Below are 15690 nucleotides of genomic sequence, written 5' to 3'. Positions count from 1 at the left end.
CGAAGGTGCTGAGAAACGCGAAGAGATACATGAAGAGATAACTTGAACTGAAGAGACTTTTAACATTGTTTTTATTATTTAATAAAGAGTATATTTATTTTGAATGCTGTGTCCTTCGTGTCCACGGCCGGCTCCTCAGGGGCGGCACGCAAGCGAAGGGGTGGGCGGCCCGCTGGCGCTCCACCCCGACCTGTGACATATTACCTTTTTGATTGCTAACAAAACTCAAAGCAATATTTGATCTTTTACAGTAATTTTAGCAGATTTAACCAACACAGCTTTCTGATGCCTCATATGTATGTCTCTCAAATCAGACAGTATCTCATTTCTCTCTTTATAAATACACACATTCATCTCAGAACCTTTATTTTAAATAAATAATTTAGATCATGTGAGAGTATATTATTCATAATTCAGTCTGTCCACAGAAACATTCTGTGTCAAACCTCGGCCTGCACATCTGATTACCTCACTTTGAGCTTGACGCCCGTCTGCCTGTTTTTGTGTGTCAGTGTTTGTGTGACTCTTGTGTGAGGAATCAACTTTTTAAAGAGTTCATATTATGCCTTTTTAAATGTTCAACTTTATTTAATGTGTAATGTTGCTGTTTGTGCACGAAAAAGCACTTTGATATAGAGAATAAATCTTGCTGGAGTGACAGTGTGCACTGTTTCTGAACTTCCTTAACGTTAATTTTAGTGATCTCAGACCAGCGGAGTCGAACATCATTAGTGCCAACGTGAATAATAATCTTAGAAAAATGTATGATTAGCATTAGCTAGCACTTTTAAATTTGCTTTGATGTCAGGCACTCTGGCTCCCGGCAAACATGTGACTATGGTGGCTGGTGTCTCTATTTTCACGTTCCGCGTAGAATCGCCAATAACTAGGGCACATTCAACAGGATTCTCAGTGGGTGTTTCACTGAGTGGGGAGAATCTGTTTGATGTTGTAATTGGAACGGAAGAACGGTGTTTTGTCCTGCGACTACAGTGCCTCACACAGTTCTTTTCTAGTGAAATCCGGGGGAAGAAACATATTTTCATACTGTTATTTCAAGGAACTCCGGTGAGTGTTTTGTTACAACGCCCTAGCAACCACCCAGAATACCCTAGAAACTGCCTAGCAACACCATAACAACCACCTAGAATACCCTAGCAACCGCCTAGCAACCACCCAGAACTCCCTAACAACCACCAAGAAAACCCTAACAACCGCCTAGCAACCACCCAGAACACCCTAGCAACTGCCTAGCATCTCCCTAGCAACCACCCAGAATACCTTGGAAACCGCCCAGAGCAACCTCCTAGTAAGACCCTAGCAACCGTGCCGAATTTTGCCACTGCAAGCACCACTCACATTTTCTTCAGGAAATGTACATTCAGTCATATGTGTTCAATTAATAATTTACAGAATAAATATGATTGATAACTAACTGAAGATGAGTAAATATTGAAATATGCATGTTGTGATGAAGAGATAAAGGATAGTTTTGTCATTAAACCAATCGGAGTTGAATCCAATGTTGAATCCAATGTGATGTTAACCCCCTGGGGTCGACAATCGCGCTGGCGCGATAGGCTCGCTTTTTTTCTTATCAGTGCAAAGACTCAAAATACTCTGTTGACTTTGATCTTGCATACAAGTTTCATACATGAATCGATCCAGTTAAATGTGTATTTTTTTGTGTATACTTACAATAAAAACAAAGTGTGCTTTTCGCCAAATAAAGAAAAATAAACACGAAGCGATTTCTGCCTTTTCTCTGTCATTGAAGTCCATTCTGAAACGCGTCCGAAAATGAACAGTAACTCAGCGAATACTCAGTCAAACAGGCATACAGACACACAGGCATGAAGTTTGAATTCTCTTCTTTTAAATTAAGTAATTATTATAAAAAACAAATATTCACAGTTTATGTAATATGTATGAAAAGAGAGAGATGTCAGTCGTTCTCATCTCAGCTCATTATGTTTTAATGTGACCCCGCCCACGGAGAGCGCGCTAGTCAAACGCAAATTATCACACAATCCAAGCACACCTGTGAAACGCCCACAATCAGCTGGATAACACACACCGCGAGTAATCAGAGTCATGTACTTTACGACGCTGTGAGGAATAATACTATCTTAATAATAATCCTGGAAAATTTACCTCAGAAGTGCTGGAAGTTTCATTTCGAGGAGCAACGGATCTGGCCGAGGAATAGGTCAGTTCTATATTTGCTTTGTTCTAATCGCAAGTGTTTGTACACGCAAAAATACTGTTTAAATATGAATCTTGTTTCTGTGTGTGAATGAATGAACAGCTTTTACCAAACTCTACTGCTATACTGAGATGAGTAAAATCGGATAGATTCTAAAGTTTTTACTGTAAAATACTGCCACATCAAATAAGCTTATAATGTTGCCAATTTCTGCTCATATGTTAAATATATATATACTATGTTTTGTCAAAAATAAAGTCATCAACTAAGATGTTATTATAGTGTTTGTTCCAATGTAGGCTATATTCAAACTAATGAATCCTTAACTTTGAAATACGTATGATAAAATGTATACTTTAGTTTTTTACAAAGAAAGATAACATTGTTACAATTTTAATTGTTGTTGTAATTGTATAACCTTTTTAATAAAATAGCAAAAAAAGGATAGATGTAAACAAAAACTTAAAAGGTCAATATAAGCCTTCTCTTTAAATTATTTTTATTGTGTTTTATTAGTGACACATTTGGGTAGAGAATATATTCCAAATCTGAAAATACAGCATGAGAACAATTAACTGCACAATTACTAGAAATGTTTACCTTAGATATTATACAATTTGCAATTTGTGGAAAAAACAAACAACAACTGTGTTTCCAACTGTGAACCAATTATATATATATATTTTATCCTTTTACAAAATTGAAATCAATGTATTGTTTTATGTGAATGATTAGGCAGGGTGATTTTCACATCATTTTGAAGAAAAAACTCTAAGCGACAAAATGCATTAGTCAAAAGTCTTATTGACACACATTTAGTATGTGTTTTGTGGCCTTATTTCAGAAACTTTCATTTTTAGTTTTTTTCAATAACCATGCATAAGCATTATTCTCTCAAAAATACAAACATGAACATACATGTTGCTCATAGGCGTCGATTTCGGGGGGACGGGGGGGACGCATACCCACCAGATTTCGTCATGAGTCATTTTGTACCCACCACTTTTAACTTCCGTCCATATTATTTTGACTTTTGGTTCGATTTTTTTTTACCGTTTTCAGTGGTTGTGATGAGCAATATGAGAGAGAAATTTGGTAATAATTGTCTGACCCAACAAAAAAACATTATAATATTCATTTTGTTTTATTTTCCGTGTTCGCATTTATGAGGGAAAAAACAACGTGTCAGTTCTCGGTTACGGACGTGAGCGCTCTGAAAGCGGCACTAAAAGACTGCTTTAAAACTTTCACAGAGACCTCAAACAGAACAGCTGCCTTTCTTTAAAGTGAATTTCGTTTTGTATGAATTATATCTTAATTTTAATCAATGTTTCATGAACCAATTGCCTAGATTTAATAAATAAGAAGTAAATATAGCAGAATCACGACATAGAGGCGCCGGCGAGTGAACTGGAGTTCGTCTCATAAATTAACCGAAACTCAGCGTATAATGCACATTCACATTCACAGCGTATTTAGACACATTTAGACACAGTCATAATCATTACTTTTACCGGTTCTTTGTGGCAAGCTTTATGCGTGCGGTCGTGCGCTTGAGTGCGTCTATATTACGTAAGCTCATTATCCTGTAGGCAGGGCCGCCGAGTGCACTTCTGCCGCTCTAGGCGAAAAACAATTGTGCCGCCCCTAGGGCTGGTCCGAATACCATTTTTTTGAGCTTCGAAGCTTCGGTAGTGAACATAGAATATTTAAAGGTTCGGGGAGAGGGGGCTGGGGCGGGGGAGCGGCAGCTCAGCAAATCATATAGCCTATTTTGTGAATTGTTCATTACCGGTTGGCACACATTTTGCTGCCCTTACAAAAGTGCCGCTCTAGGCAATTGCCTAGTTCGCCTATATGGACGCGCCGGCCCTGCCTGTAGGCTATATAAGTAATTAAATTAATATAAAGGGGCGATTTGTCCACGAATGACTTAAATGAACAACTAGTCGACTAGGAAAAAAACTTTTAGTCGGAAGCAGCCCTTATTCCACATATTTTCGAACCAGGCAAGAGGACATCTGGGTTGACCCTGCGGAATGAACGAGCGGAGTGGAATATTCAGAAATACGTTCTCCACTCACGAGCTCTGATCGGAACAAACCCGAACCTCACTGTCAGCTGGACTTGCGCAAAAAACATCAAAATATAACCAGCTTTTTAAAATGTTTTTTAAAACTAAACACTATTTTAGCACAAATTATGAGCTTATTGGCGATTTTTTTTATAATTATTGACAAAATTATAATATAGTAAAAGGTTTTTGTTTTTTTTTTGAAAGTTTTAGGTGGGCCTGTTGAAAAGTGGGGCCGTGCCTGAGCTACAGGACATCGTCTTTCAAAACATAACCTGCGCGAAAGAGAGAAAAAAAATGAATGCGTCATTGTACCCAGCACTTCCGAAAATGCACTTCCGAATGCGTCTCTGTCCCCAGCACATTTCAAACCAAACTGACGCCCATGATGTTGCTCACATATTATGGTAGCCCTGTTTGTGCTATATAGAGTGAATTTACACCTTTGCCATTAATATGTTTATAAGCAACTGAAAAAAGCACAAATGTAAGAGCATGTCAGAACATCTCAAGGACCCCAAAAACAGCCCAGACCCCAGAGGGTTAAAATCACCTGCGTCACATACTAATTAATGTGCATTGGTTTGTGTAAACAGAGCCATTTGATGATAGTTTGATATTGTTAATTAACTCTGGGGATATTTTATTGTAAAAGAATCGGAGTATGTGATTTGATGAATACGTATGACATTTAGTGTTTGAGTCATACAATAATAATATGTCTTTGTTAAACAAGTTAATGAGTTAATATGCAGTTGAAGAAAGAAAAGTGAAAGATCTGAAATTTCATGTGATTTATATCTGTTGTCAATTCAGATGAAGTGAATGTGAATGAGTGACAAGTTCTCTGCATTATGCAGTTTTTTTTTCTTCTTCTTGTTTCCTGTTGGTGTGTACTTCTTGAGTTGAGCCAACATTGCCTAGTTGATGTCACAACTCATCTTTATCTGGAGTGAGCTCAGTATCCTTAATCTGTCATCAAACAGATAAGAGAATACAACACACCATACACTGCGGATACCTGAGTGAAACTGAGTTTAAAACTACCCGGGTAGTAAATCTTTCTTTTGTCACGTGACTACTTCTGCTTCTATTTTTTTTCTACTTCAATATTTCTTTCCTGGAAGGATCAGACTTTATAAAAGAAAATAAATAAGAACACAAGGAAAAGACTTTCTGAATTGTGTTTGGGGAACCATTTATTTTATTTGTTATACCAAACAGGCCTGATGATTGTATTTTGTTGTTGTTGTTTTATCAATTGTGTTTACAAACTGGTACCAATAAAAAATATTTTCTTTATTTCAAGTGGTAATTGCTGTCTCAACTCCTCCTTACGAACTTAGACGAAGCAACGAGGCAGACAGGAGCAATCGATCAGCGAACCCAATCACAGCTTCATTTCATAACCCAAATAACATTTGAGTGCTTAGGTCCAAATGTTAGGAGTGAAACTACTTCAGATCTTTTTCTTTTTACCCTGCAGCTGTGAATCTGTGTGAATCAGTGAAGGATGATGGCGTCTGACGAAGATCTGCTTCTGAACTCGCTGATGGACCTGAGAGAAGATGAACAGAAGATGTTTCAGTGGCACCTAGTGAAAGATCATGAGTGTATAAAAAAGTCTGAAATGGATAAAGTAGATAGGTTGAAAACTGTGGATAAGATGGTAGCATGTTTTGGACCAGACAAAGCTGTGAATAACACAGTGGAGATCCTGAGGAAGATGAACCAGAATAATCTGGCTGAGCAGCTGGAGAACAATCACAAGCAACACAAACAAGGTAATGTTTAATTCACTGTGACTGTAATGTAGGTGACAGGCAACATGAAGACATCTGTCGCTGTTGGAGCTCATTCAAAACAGATATATGTGTACTTCCTGTACATGGACACAAGAAAGTATAAAAGCAAGCAACAATTTCATTGCCAAGAATAGCAACAGATGTTATACAAGTACATTTAATAGAACAGTGTCTGATTTTACAAAATGGTTAAATGGTTTACAATGGTCTAAAAACCCTAATTAAATCTTCTGCAAACAACTAGTACATTGCCTTTCCCGCGGTGGTAAAACTGGGGTGTGTATTTGCTGCCTTTTACCGCTAAGATGCGCTACAATCACAGACTTTAAAAAGTGTCAGTTTATTCTCTCTATTGCATAATCGGCCACCGCTAATAGAGAGTGATTGAGAGCTGGTAGCAGATAAGTTCAAGTGAAACGTTGTAGTTAAACGAATTCATAATCACAATACTGAAATTACAGTACAAATTTAGAAATGAAACAAATGTAGGCTTCTATCATTGCATCAAATTTGAGCAAAGTAGGCTAAACGTTAACATTGTGTGCCCAGATTTTCTCTAGCTAGAAAGGCTATGCATGTCAAGGTTATGCGTCTTATACTTCATGTTATTTTAATTTGTTAGTAGGCCTAGATTTATGAACTGGAACATAACAGTGAAATAAATTAAAATAAATGATCGTAAAATTACTTGCTAACCGATGTTAGTCGGCAGCATTTGTGTTTTAGGATTAATGAAGAATTAAATAGTAGGTTGTTATGATTTGCATTATTTTCTTTAATAAATAACGAAAACATTTCAACATAAACATTGCAATAGAAAAATGTCACATCTATGAGGCTTTGCGCAGCCTAAGCATAAAGCGTTAAACTCATGCTCATATGACAGTGTTCAGACGATAGCTGGGTGGTCAACGCTTTAACGTGTCTCTCTGTGCTTCAGACGTTCTGACTTTATAAAACTGTATAGTCATCCACACCAGTTACAAAAAATAACTGTAACAAATTATTTAGCCTTTGTTGCTTCAAAGAAAAGGAATGCCTTGTTGAATTCACTTTACAATAAACCGATAAACAATAAAATGAGGTTGATCGTGAACTAAAGAGCTCTGTGTCTGCTGCTCACTCGCATTCATCTCTAGTTGGCATGAGCGCGTTTCATCAACAGTTCATGTTAGTAGTTATGATGATGTCATTCAGCTTGTGTCAAAATGATTTATGACCACATCGATGTCCATACAATGTATGAATGGGGATTGCAAAAATGCAGTTGGTTCAAAAAAAAGATTTCAGAGTGTTTCCTGAAGAGTTTCTCTCTCACATCAGTGTTTGACTAGCCTGGTTAAAACCAGACCATTCTCAGTAGTAACTGAGTTATTGTTGATTTAAAAATCTTGCTTTTGTCACGGGAAGTCAAAAGGTGAAGCGAGGATTCAAGTGCAGGAAAGGAAAATTTTAATGAATAACAAACAAAACAGACTAAAAACCAAAACTCCCTCGTGGGGGAAAAACAAGGCAGGCAAACACTCAAAACATAACACAGGGGGAAACAGAGACAACGATCCACACAGACTGCAAACAAGAGGGAACTAATAAAGGGAAACTAATCAGGGGGAACAGGTGGGAGAACTCAAACAATAATCAGATAACAAGTAGGGCGGGGCTAACAATAACACAAGCACATGGCTCAACATAACAGACACCCAAGTGCAGAACAAGACAGGACAGACATGTGACATAACCCCCTCCTTAAGGAGTGGCTTCCAGACACTCCACTAGAACGGGGGGGACAGACCAGGGCGGGACGGGAGGGACAGACCAGGGCGGGACTGGAGAAACAGACCAGGGCGGGACGGGAGAAACAAACTGTCCCTCGGGCGGCCAGGGTGGAGCAGATTGTCCATCGGGCGGCCAGGGCGGAGACTTTCCCTCGGGCGGCCAGGGCGGAGACTTTCCCTCGGGCGGCCAGGGCGGAGACTTTCCCTCGGGCGGCCAGGGCGGAGACTTTCCCTCGGACGGCCAGATCGGAGACTCTCCTTCGGGTGGCCAGGGCGGAGACTTTCCCTCGGACGGCCAGGGCGGAGACTTTCCCTCGGGCGGCCAGGGCGGAGACTTTCCCTCGGGCGGCCAGGGCGGAGACTTTCCCTCGGGCGGCCAGGGCGGAGAAGACCCCTCGGGCGGCCACGGCGGTGAAGACCCCTCGGGCGGCCAGGGCGGTGAAGACCCCTCGGGCGGCCAGGGCGGTGAAGACCCCTCGGGCGGCCAGGGCGGAGAAGACCCCTCGGGCGGCCACGGCGCAGGAACTGGAACAAACACCACCGGCTCAGGCACTGGGACTGGCACCACCGGCTCAGGCCCTGGAACTGGCACCACCGGCTCAGGCACTGGAATTGGCATCACTGGCTCAGGCACTGGAACTAGTCCCACCGGCTCCGACTCAGACACCACCGGCCCAGGAACGGACATAGACACAAGAACAGGCACCAGAACAGGCACAGGAACAGACACAAGAACAGGCACAGGAACAGACACAGGCACTGGAACAGACACTGGAACAGACACTGGAACAGACACTGGAACAGACACTGGAACAGACACTGGAACAGACACTGGAACAGACACTGGAACAGACACTGGAACAGACACTGACTCCTGTTCAGGAACAGACACTGGCTCCGGCTCAGGAACAGACACTGGCTCCGGCTCAGGAACAGACACTGGCTCCGGCTCAGGAACAGACACTGGCTCCGGCTCAGGAACAGACACTGGCTCCGGCTCAGGAACAGACACTGGCTCCGGCTCAGGAACAGACACTGGCTCCGGCTCAGGAACAGACACTGGCTCCGGCTCAGGAACAGACGCGGGCTCCGGCTCAGGAACAGACGCGGGCTCCGGCTCAGGAACAGACGCGGGCTCCGGCTCAGGAACAGACGCGGGCTCCGGCTCAGGAACAGACGCGGGCTCCGGCTCAGGAACAGACGCGGGCTCCGGCTCAGGGACAGACGCGGGCTCCGGCTCAGGGACAGACGCGGGCTCCGGCTCAGGGACAGACGCGGGCTCCGGCTCAGGGACAGACGCGGGCTCCGGCTCAGGGACAGACGCGGGCTCCGGCTCAGGGACAGACGCGGGCTCCGGCTCAGGGACAGACGCGGGCTCCGGCTCAGGGACAGACGCGGGCTCCGGCTCAGGGACAGACGCGGGCTCCGGCTCAGGGACAGACGCGGGCTCCGGCTCAGGGACAGACGCGGGCTCCGGCTCAGGGACAGACGCGGGCTCCGGCTCAGGGACAGACGCGGGCTCCGGCTCAGGGACAGACGCGGGCTCCGGCTCAGGGACAGACGCGGGCTCCGGCTCAGGGACAGACGCGGGCTCCGGCTCAGGGACAGACGCGGGCTCCGGCTCAGGGACAGACGCGGGCTCCGGCTCAGGGACAGACGCGGGCTCCGGCTCAGGGACAGACGCGGGCTCCGGCTCAGGGACAGACGCTGGCTCCGGCTCAGGAACAGGAACAGACATCACCGGCTCAGGAACAGACACCACCGGCTCAGGAACAGACACCACCGGCTCAAGTGTGTGTGTAGCCCACACACACCACATGGCTGTGGCCATAATGGCCAGTGTCGCGGTCACTGAGGGCTCAGGCTCAGGAACAGACACCACCGGCCCAGACACAGGCTCGACGGCGGCCATCTTGTCCGAAGACCCAGTCTTGGTAGTGACCTTCTTGTCCGAAGACACAGGCTCTACAGGCGTAACGTGAACAGGTTCAGTGGTGACCATCTTGTCCGAAGACACAGGCTCAGCAGACGTGACGGGAACACTCTCGGCGGCGACCATCTTGTCCGAAGACACAGGCTCGACAGGCGTAACGTGAACAGGTTCAGTGGTGGCCATCTTGTCCGAAGACACAGGCTTGGCAGACGTGACGGGAACACTCTCGGCGGCGACCATCTTGTCCGAAGACACAGGCTCGACAGGCGTAACGTGAACAGGTTCAGCGGTGGCCATCTTGTCCGAAGACACAGGCTCAGCAGATGTGACGGGAACACCCTCGGCGGCGGCCATCCTGTCCGAAGACACCGGCTCGGCAGACTTGACATGAACAGTCTCTGACTGGGCAGACGTGACGTGAACAGTCTCTGGCTGGGCAGACGTGACGTGAACCGTCTCTGGCTGGGCAGACGTGACGTGAACAGTCTCTGGCTGCTCCGCAACGGAATCCTCCGGGACATTGGGGAGGCCGGAGGTCTTCCTCCTCCTCCGCCGTCTTCGATGGTGAGGTGCAGGTTCAGGTCTGGACGGAATTAATGGTGGATGGAGCTCTGGGCTAGGCAGCGGCGATGCATTCTCTGGGCTGGGCAGCGGCGATGCATTCTCTGGGCTGGGCAGCGGCGATGCATTCTCTGGGCTGGGCAGCGGCGATGCATTCTCTGGGCTGGGCAGCGGCGATGCATTCTCTGGGCTGGGCAGCGGCGATGCATTCTCTGGGCTGGGCAGCGGCGATGCATTCTCTGGGCTGGGCAGCGGCGATGCATTCTCTGGGCTGGGCAGCGGCGATGCATTCTCTGGGCTGGGCAGCGGCGATGCATTCTCTGGGCTGGGCAGCGGCGATGCATTCTCTGGGCTGGGCAGCGGGGATGCAGGCGGGTCCGATGTATCCCACCGAGCACGATGGTAGAGATACTTAGTGAAACCCGGAAAGTCTAAAATTTCCAGCCCCTTCATCTCCCACTGAGGCAGGGGAGCATCCAAACAAATATTAAATACGTCCTTAAGGACTATATCCCCAAGCCCGAGTCCCTCTGCTGCCGCGCTGAATCTCCGGGCGAAATCCTTCACCCTGGTCCCCTGCTGTCGGAGGGAAACCAAACTGCTGAGTCTCATGATTCGCTCCAGGTGAGGGCAGGAATCCTTCTGCTGAATCCTCATTGTGGTGGATCGTTCTGTCACGGGAAGTCAAAAGGTGAAGCGAGGATTCAAGTGCAGGAAAGGAAAATTTTAATGAATAACAAACAAAACAGACTAAAAACCAAAACTCCCTCGTGGGGGAAAAACAAGGCAGGCAAACACTCAAAACATAACACAGGGGGAAACAGAGACAACGATCCACACAGACTGCAAACAAGAGGGAACTAATAAAGGGAAACTAATCAGGGGGAACAGGTGGGAGAACTCAAACAATAATCAGATAACAAGTAGGGCGGGGCTAACAATAACACAAGCACATGGCTCAACATAACAGACACCCAAGTGCAGAACAAGACAGGACAGACATGTGACAGCTTTCCCCTGTTGTTTAATTTCATGGAAACAGACACCAGTGATTTTGCCAAGAGATCCCTTATTTATTTGGGTTATAAAACATAGGAGGAAGAGACAATGGACCAAGCTAAGGTCTTAATTCAGCTTCTCAGTCACCTTCTCTACATTTCCATCTCTTCCTGATTTTCGGACAAAAGGGCTTGGTTTTTATATCCCTGACCAAGGAAAAAAACTACCTCGCCATAGGAACACATACATTCAGCAGAAGAACATATGGTTTGCATTAACGTTGAAATGTATATCCTCATGCTATGCTGGTGGAAAAACACTACACATTCCAGTCTCTAGTCTCTCTTTCTCCCACATCTTCACAAAATACAATGAGTACAAATGATTATGAATGTATATAAAAAGTATAGTAATAATAATACTAAAAACAACATTAAACGATGAAATTTGAGTCTTCAGTTATGGTCTGGCAAAGCTTCATTCATAACTAATTTCCAAAGGGGCGTCACCAACGGACGTTGCTCAAATGCCTCTGGGCGCAATTGGATAGACCTAAAACCAATCAGAGCGATCGTCATCGTGTAAAGCCCGCCTCAACGTTTCTGATCGGATTAGAAATCGGCTTGAATGGGCTCTTTGCCAGACTACTTGCAGAGCAAATCTAAATTTGATTTAGTACACAGCCACGTCCAAGTGATCTGAGGGCGTGCGCGCATCCTGGTGTGTGACGTGTACGCAGACTGGTGCATAGATATATACACTAGATGTCGCCTTAAAGACATTCGTTCCAATGAACTGCCGTAGACAAGGCAACATCTAGTGTATATATCTATGCACCAGTCTGCGTACACGTCAGATCAGATCACTTGGACGTGGCTGTATATAAGAGGTAAAAACGATATAAATACTGTTCGTTTTCTCACTCAAACCACTCGTTTTGTGTCTTAGGCCATCAATGTGTACTTACGATGGGGAATTATTTAATTTGGACGATGGGGAATTGTTTAATTTGGACGACGGGGAATTGTTTTAATTTGGACTCTGTGCATGCTCTTTGAGACAGTGACCATAGACCTGCATTATATGACTGACAGACAAGAACGGTTTGACCTAAAAATAGCAAAATTTAAACTACTGCAAAAAAAAAGACACCTACATCTTGGATGCCCTTGAGGGAAGCTAAAACATACCAAAATTTAATTTCAAAGTGAACTATCCCTTTAAAGTCTTGATAAAAACAAATATTCTACATCGGTGGTCTGTGGAAAAACTTGACTTGAACTTAAAGTATATTTTTTAATTTATCAGAGCTCATGTAAAAAACTTTTTTGTTGTTGTTTTTTTTAAATATGAAGTGTCACACGTCATCTCACACATGTGAAATGTTATTTAACACTAGAACTGCCATGGCGGTCATTTTGACCGTTTTGAATTTTATATCTGCAATAACTTTGTTGAAAAAATAAATACAATCCTGCTGGTACCTGACTTTTCCTAAAAGTGTCTGTATTTTCATTTAAAATGTTTTTCATATAAATTACACATAAGGCAAAAAAACAAATGAACATATTTACCTATTTCGGCCATAGACGGTCATATTGACCGCACTGAATTTTGCGGTATTATTATAGGCTATACTAATACAGTATACACAACAATAAAATGTGGTAAAAAATACACTAAACATATTCAACAACAAATCATTTAAATGTAATGATATTCAGAACAGAACAAGAATGAAAAAAATAACTATAAACAAGCCAAAATGAAATAGGCTACTTTATAAGCGAAAGTGAAAGTAAGCGGCGTTAGGCTCACGTCACGTAACTCTCTAATTAGAATAAAAATGTTTAAACATTTGCGATGTATTTGAATGGTAAACTATTCTTTATTATAGGCTTTGTACTTCACTCACGTTCCAGTATCGACGGAAAAAAATCATCCTCTTCACATGCGCAAAATGGTACGAATTGTACTAGGCTACTGACAAACAGAGCAGTGGAATTTTTATATGTTAGGTTGACTATTTTATTATTATATTATGGCTATAATGAACAGGCTGCAATGTCAAGATTGCAATGCTAGAATATGGTGTGTGTGTGTGTGTGTGTGTGTGTGTGTGTGTGTGTGTGTGTGTGTGTGTGTGTCGGCGGGCGCGGACGCGATCGAACAGAAACATGAAAACATAGGTTTTCATACTCCGTCATTTTGATTAGGACATCTACGGATATTATGTATTTATAAATGTATAATTAAACTTTTTTAAATGTACAGTTTGGTGTTGTTTTGTTTTTAAAAGACATCCTAATACAATAAATGCATTAATCTCTCAATTGGGTATTTATCATTAAAGATATAGCCTAGTTTGGAATCTAGCGGTCAAAATGACGGCTTGCGGCAGTTCTAGTAGTTATGGAATTCTGGCACTTCTAGTGTTTAGAAATTCAGAGAAAGACAAACATTTAGCGCAACATTTATAACCTGTAATGCCTCAGGCCTTTATTAATATTAATAAATAAAATATGATATATTTACAGTTTAAAAATGACTTCCATAATATTTTCTTTTAGTAAAGCTATGCCTGGATCATAAAACACACAAAGTTTTGCGTTGTTGGTGAGACCTCGCAAAGATTACACCAATATTAGCTTTCTCGAACATTGCATGTTTGCACTATTCCAGAAACCTAGTAATCAACATGCATTTCTGTAGGACTGTCAAAAGAAAAATCATCTGGTTTAGTTGTATTTTAAAACACTGCTTTTTCTTAAAAACGTTGTGTCAGACGTATTTGGTAGCATGATTATCTTGTTTCATTGTGTATTAGCTCCATATTTATCAGGCTGATATTTGTAGAAATAAGAAAAGTAAATTTATAAAACAAAAAGGATCAGTTAATGGCTTTGTGTCAGAACACAACAGGTATGAAGATATATTTGGTTTTAACTTTTTATTCTAACTTTAAAGCTAGATTATCCTTTGAAAAGTGTAATACAGTATTTGATTTTGGGGGAATAGCTGGAAAAATACCTTACACATGCAGTGTTTTCACCAATTGACCTGAGCCGTTGACCGTCCTCAATGCTGTCATTGTGTGAGGAACTGTTTGGAGTTTTGCAGCACCTATTTCTTTGCAAAAACATTGCATCAGACATGTTTTATCTCATATTTTTTACTTTTTACTTGCTAGGAAATGAATTGAAATTGAACCTTTGAAGAAATAAGAAAAGTACATTTTATAAAAGAAAAGTATGAACGCTGGAAACTAGTGTCATTTAGCTTAATCTTAAGGGAAATGAAATATTCTCAGGAGACCCATTGAGCCATGAAGTTACGACTTCTGAAGACCTCTCATGTGTAGATTCACTCGGTTGAAAAATGCTGTTTTGTATTTTACACATCTGGAATTACGGACTTAAGGACTAACTTTTAGGGTCTTTAACCAAAAAAAGCCTCCAAGATCGAGGCGGTCAAAGGGCATGTGTCCTGCTATAGTATCATCAGCTCTCCACAAAGTCTGTTCATGCGGCCAACAGACAGACAGCCTGTCAATCATCAAATGCTAACATTTAAAACTTCTACTAGGGCTGCACAATATATAGAAATTATCAAAATATCGCAAATGTATATATCACGATACGCATATCGCAACACCTTGCAATAACTGGGGTCACAAAGAGAAAATCACTCACTGCTCTTGGCTGAATAACTTTTGTAGCTTTAATAAGAATCAGTATATATTTAATTCATACAGTGATAACTAAGCAGTGTTTATTTTTACATTTAATTATTCATGCTCCAGTAAAACTGCTGTTCACTTTCAGAAGTTGTAGGGGTGTTTTCTTGTCACAAAAAGAATGTGAAACACATACAGTGTTACATGTTCTGTGTTTCTGAGTTCTGTTTCTGTGATCCGTTTTCCCCTGTTCTCTGTTGATTTTGGTTTAGTCCTTGTTTCCATGGTTTCTGTCATCAGTTCATTTGTACCACCTGGTTCCTCGTTAGTCTTGTCAGCTGTGTCTTGTTCCCTTTTCAGTTCTCCTGTGTATTTAAGCCCTGTGTTCTCCTTCTGTGTTTGTCGGTTCTACTTAGTTACTTGTGCATTATGGCGTTTATACTACGTTTGTTTCCCGTGTGAGTTCTACCCGTTGTTCATGTGTTTTTGGATTCCCTGTGAATAAAACTCTTGGATTGAAGTGCTCTGTCATCCTCGCCTCCTTCTACTCACACAACCGTAACATACAGTATGTAGGCTATATAATTTTAAATATATTTTAAAGATAATTTAAGTTTACTTTACACACTTTTTAAGCATTATGTCGGATATCGCATTATTT

The 15690-nt window shown here is 42.6% G+C and overlaps 1 protein-coding gene across 1 annotated transcript in view; it reads left to right on the top strand.

Annotated features, from left to right (window-relative positions):
- Positions 1-5796: 5796 nt before the first annotated feature.
- LOC308689938 (protein NLRC3-like) overlaps positions 5797-15690 on the top strand; it is a gene marked incomplete at its 5' end in the record, with an annotated part of 165217 nt that continues 155323 nt past the window's right edge. Inside the window, one exon of the mRNA XM_081364063.1 lies at positions 5797-6064. Within this exon, the coding sequence (XP_081220189.1) occupies positions 5797-6064 (268 nt within the window). The remainder of the gene's footprint in view (positions 6065-15690) is intronic.

This window comes from Scardinius erythrophthalmus (genome assembly GCF_964197995.2).
Source record: "Scardinius erythrophthalmus genome assembly, chromosome: 4".
Classification (NCBI taxonomy): domain Eukaryota; kingdom Metazoa; phylum Chordata; class Actinopteri; order Cypriniformes; family Leuciscidae; genus Scardinius; species Scardinius erythrophthalmus.
Note: the sequence above shows the minus strand (reverse complement) of the source record. Positions and strands in the feature narration are given on the sequence as shown.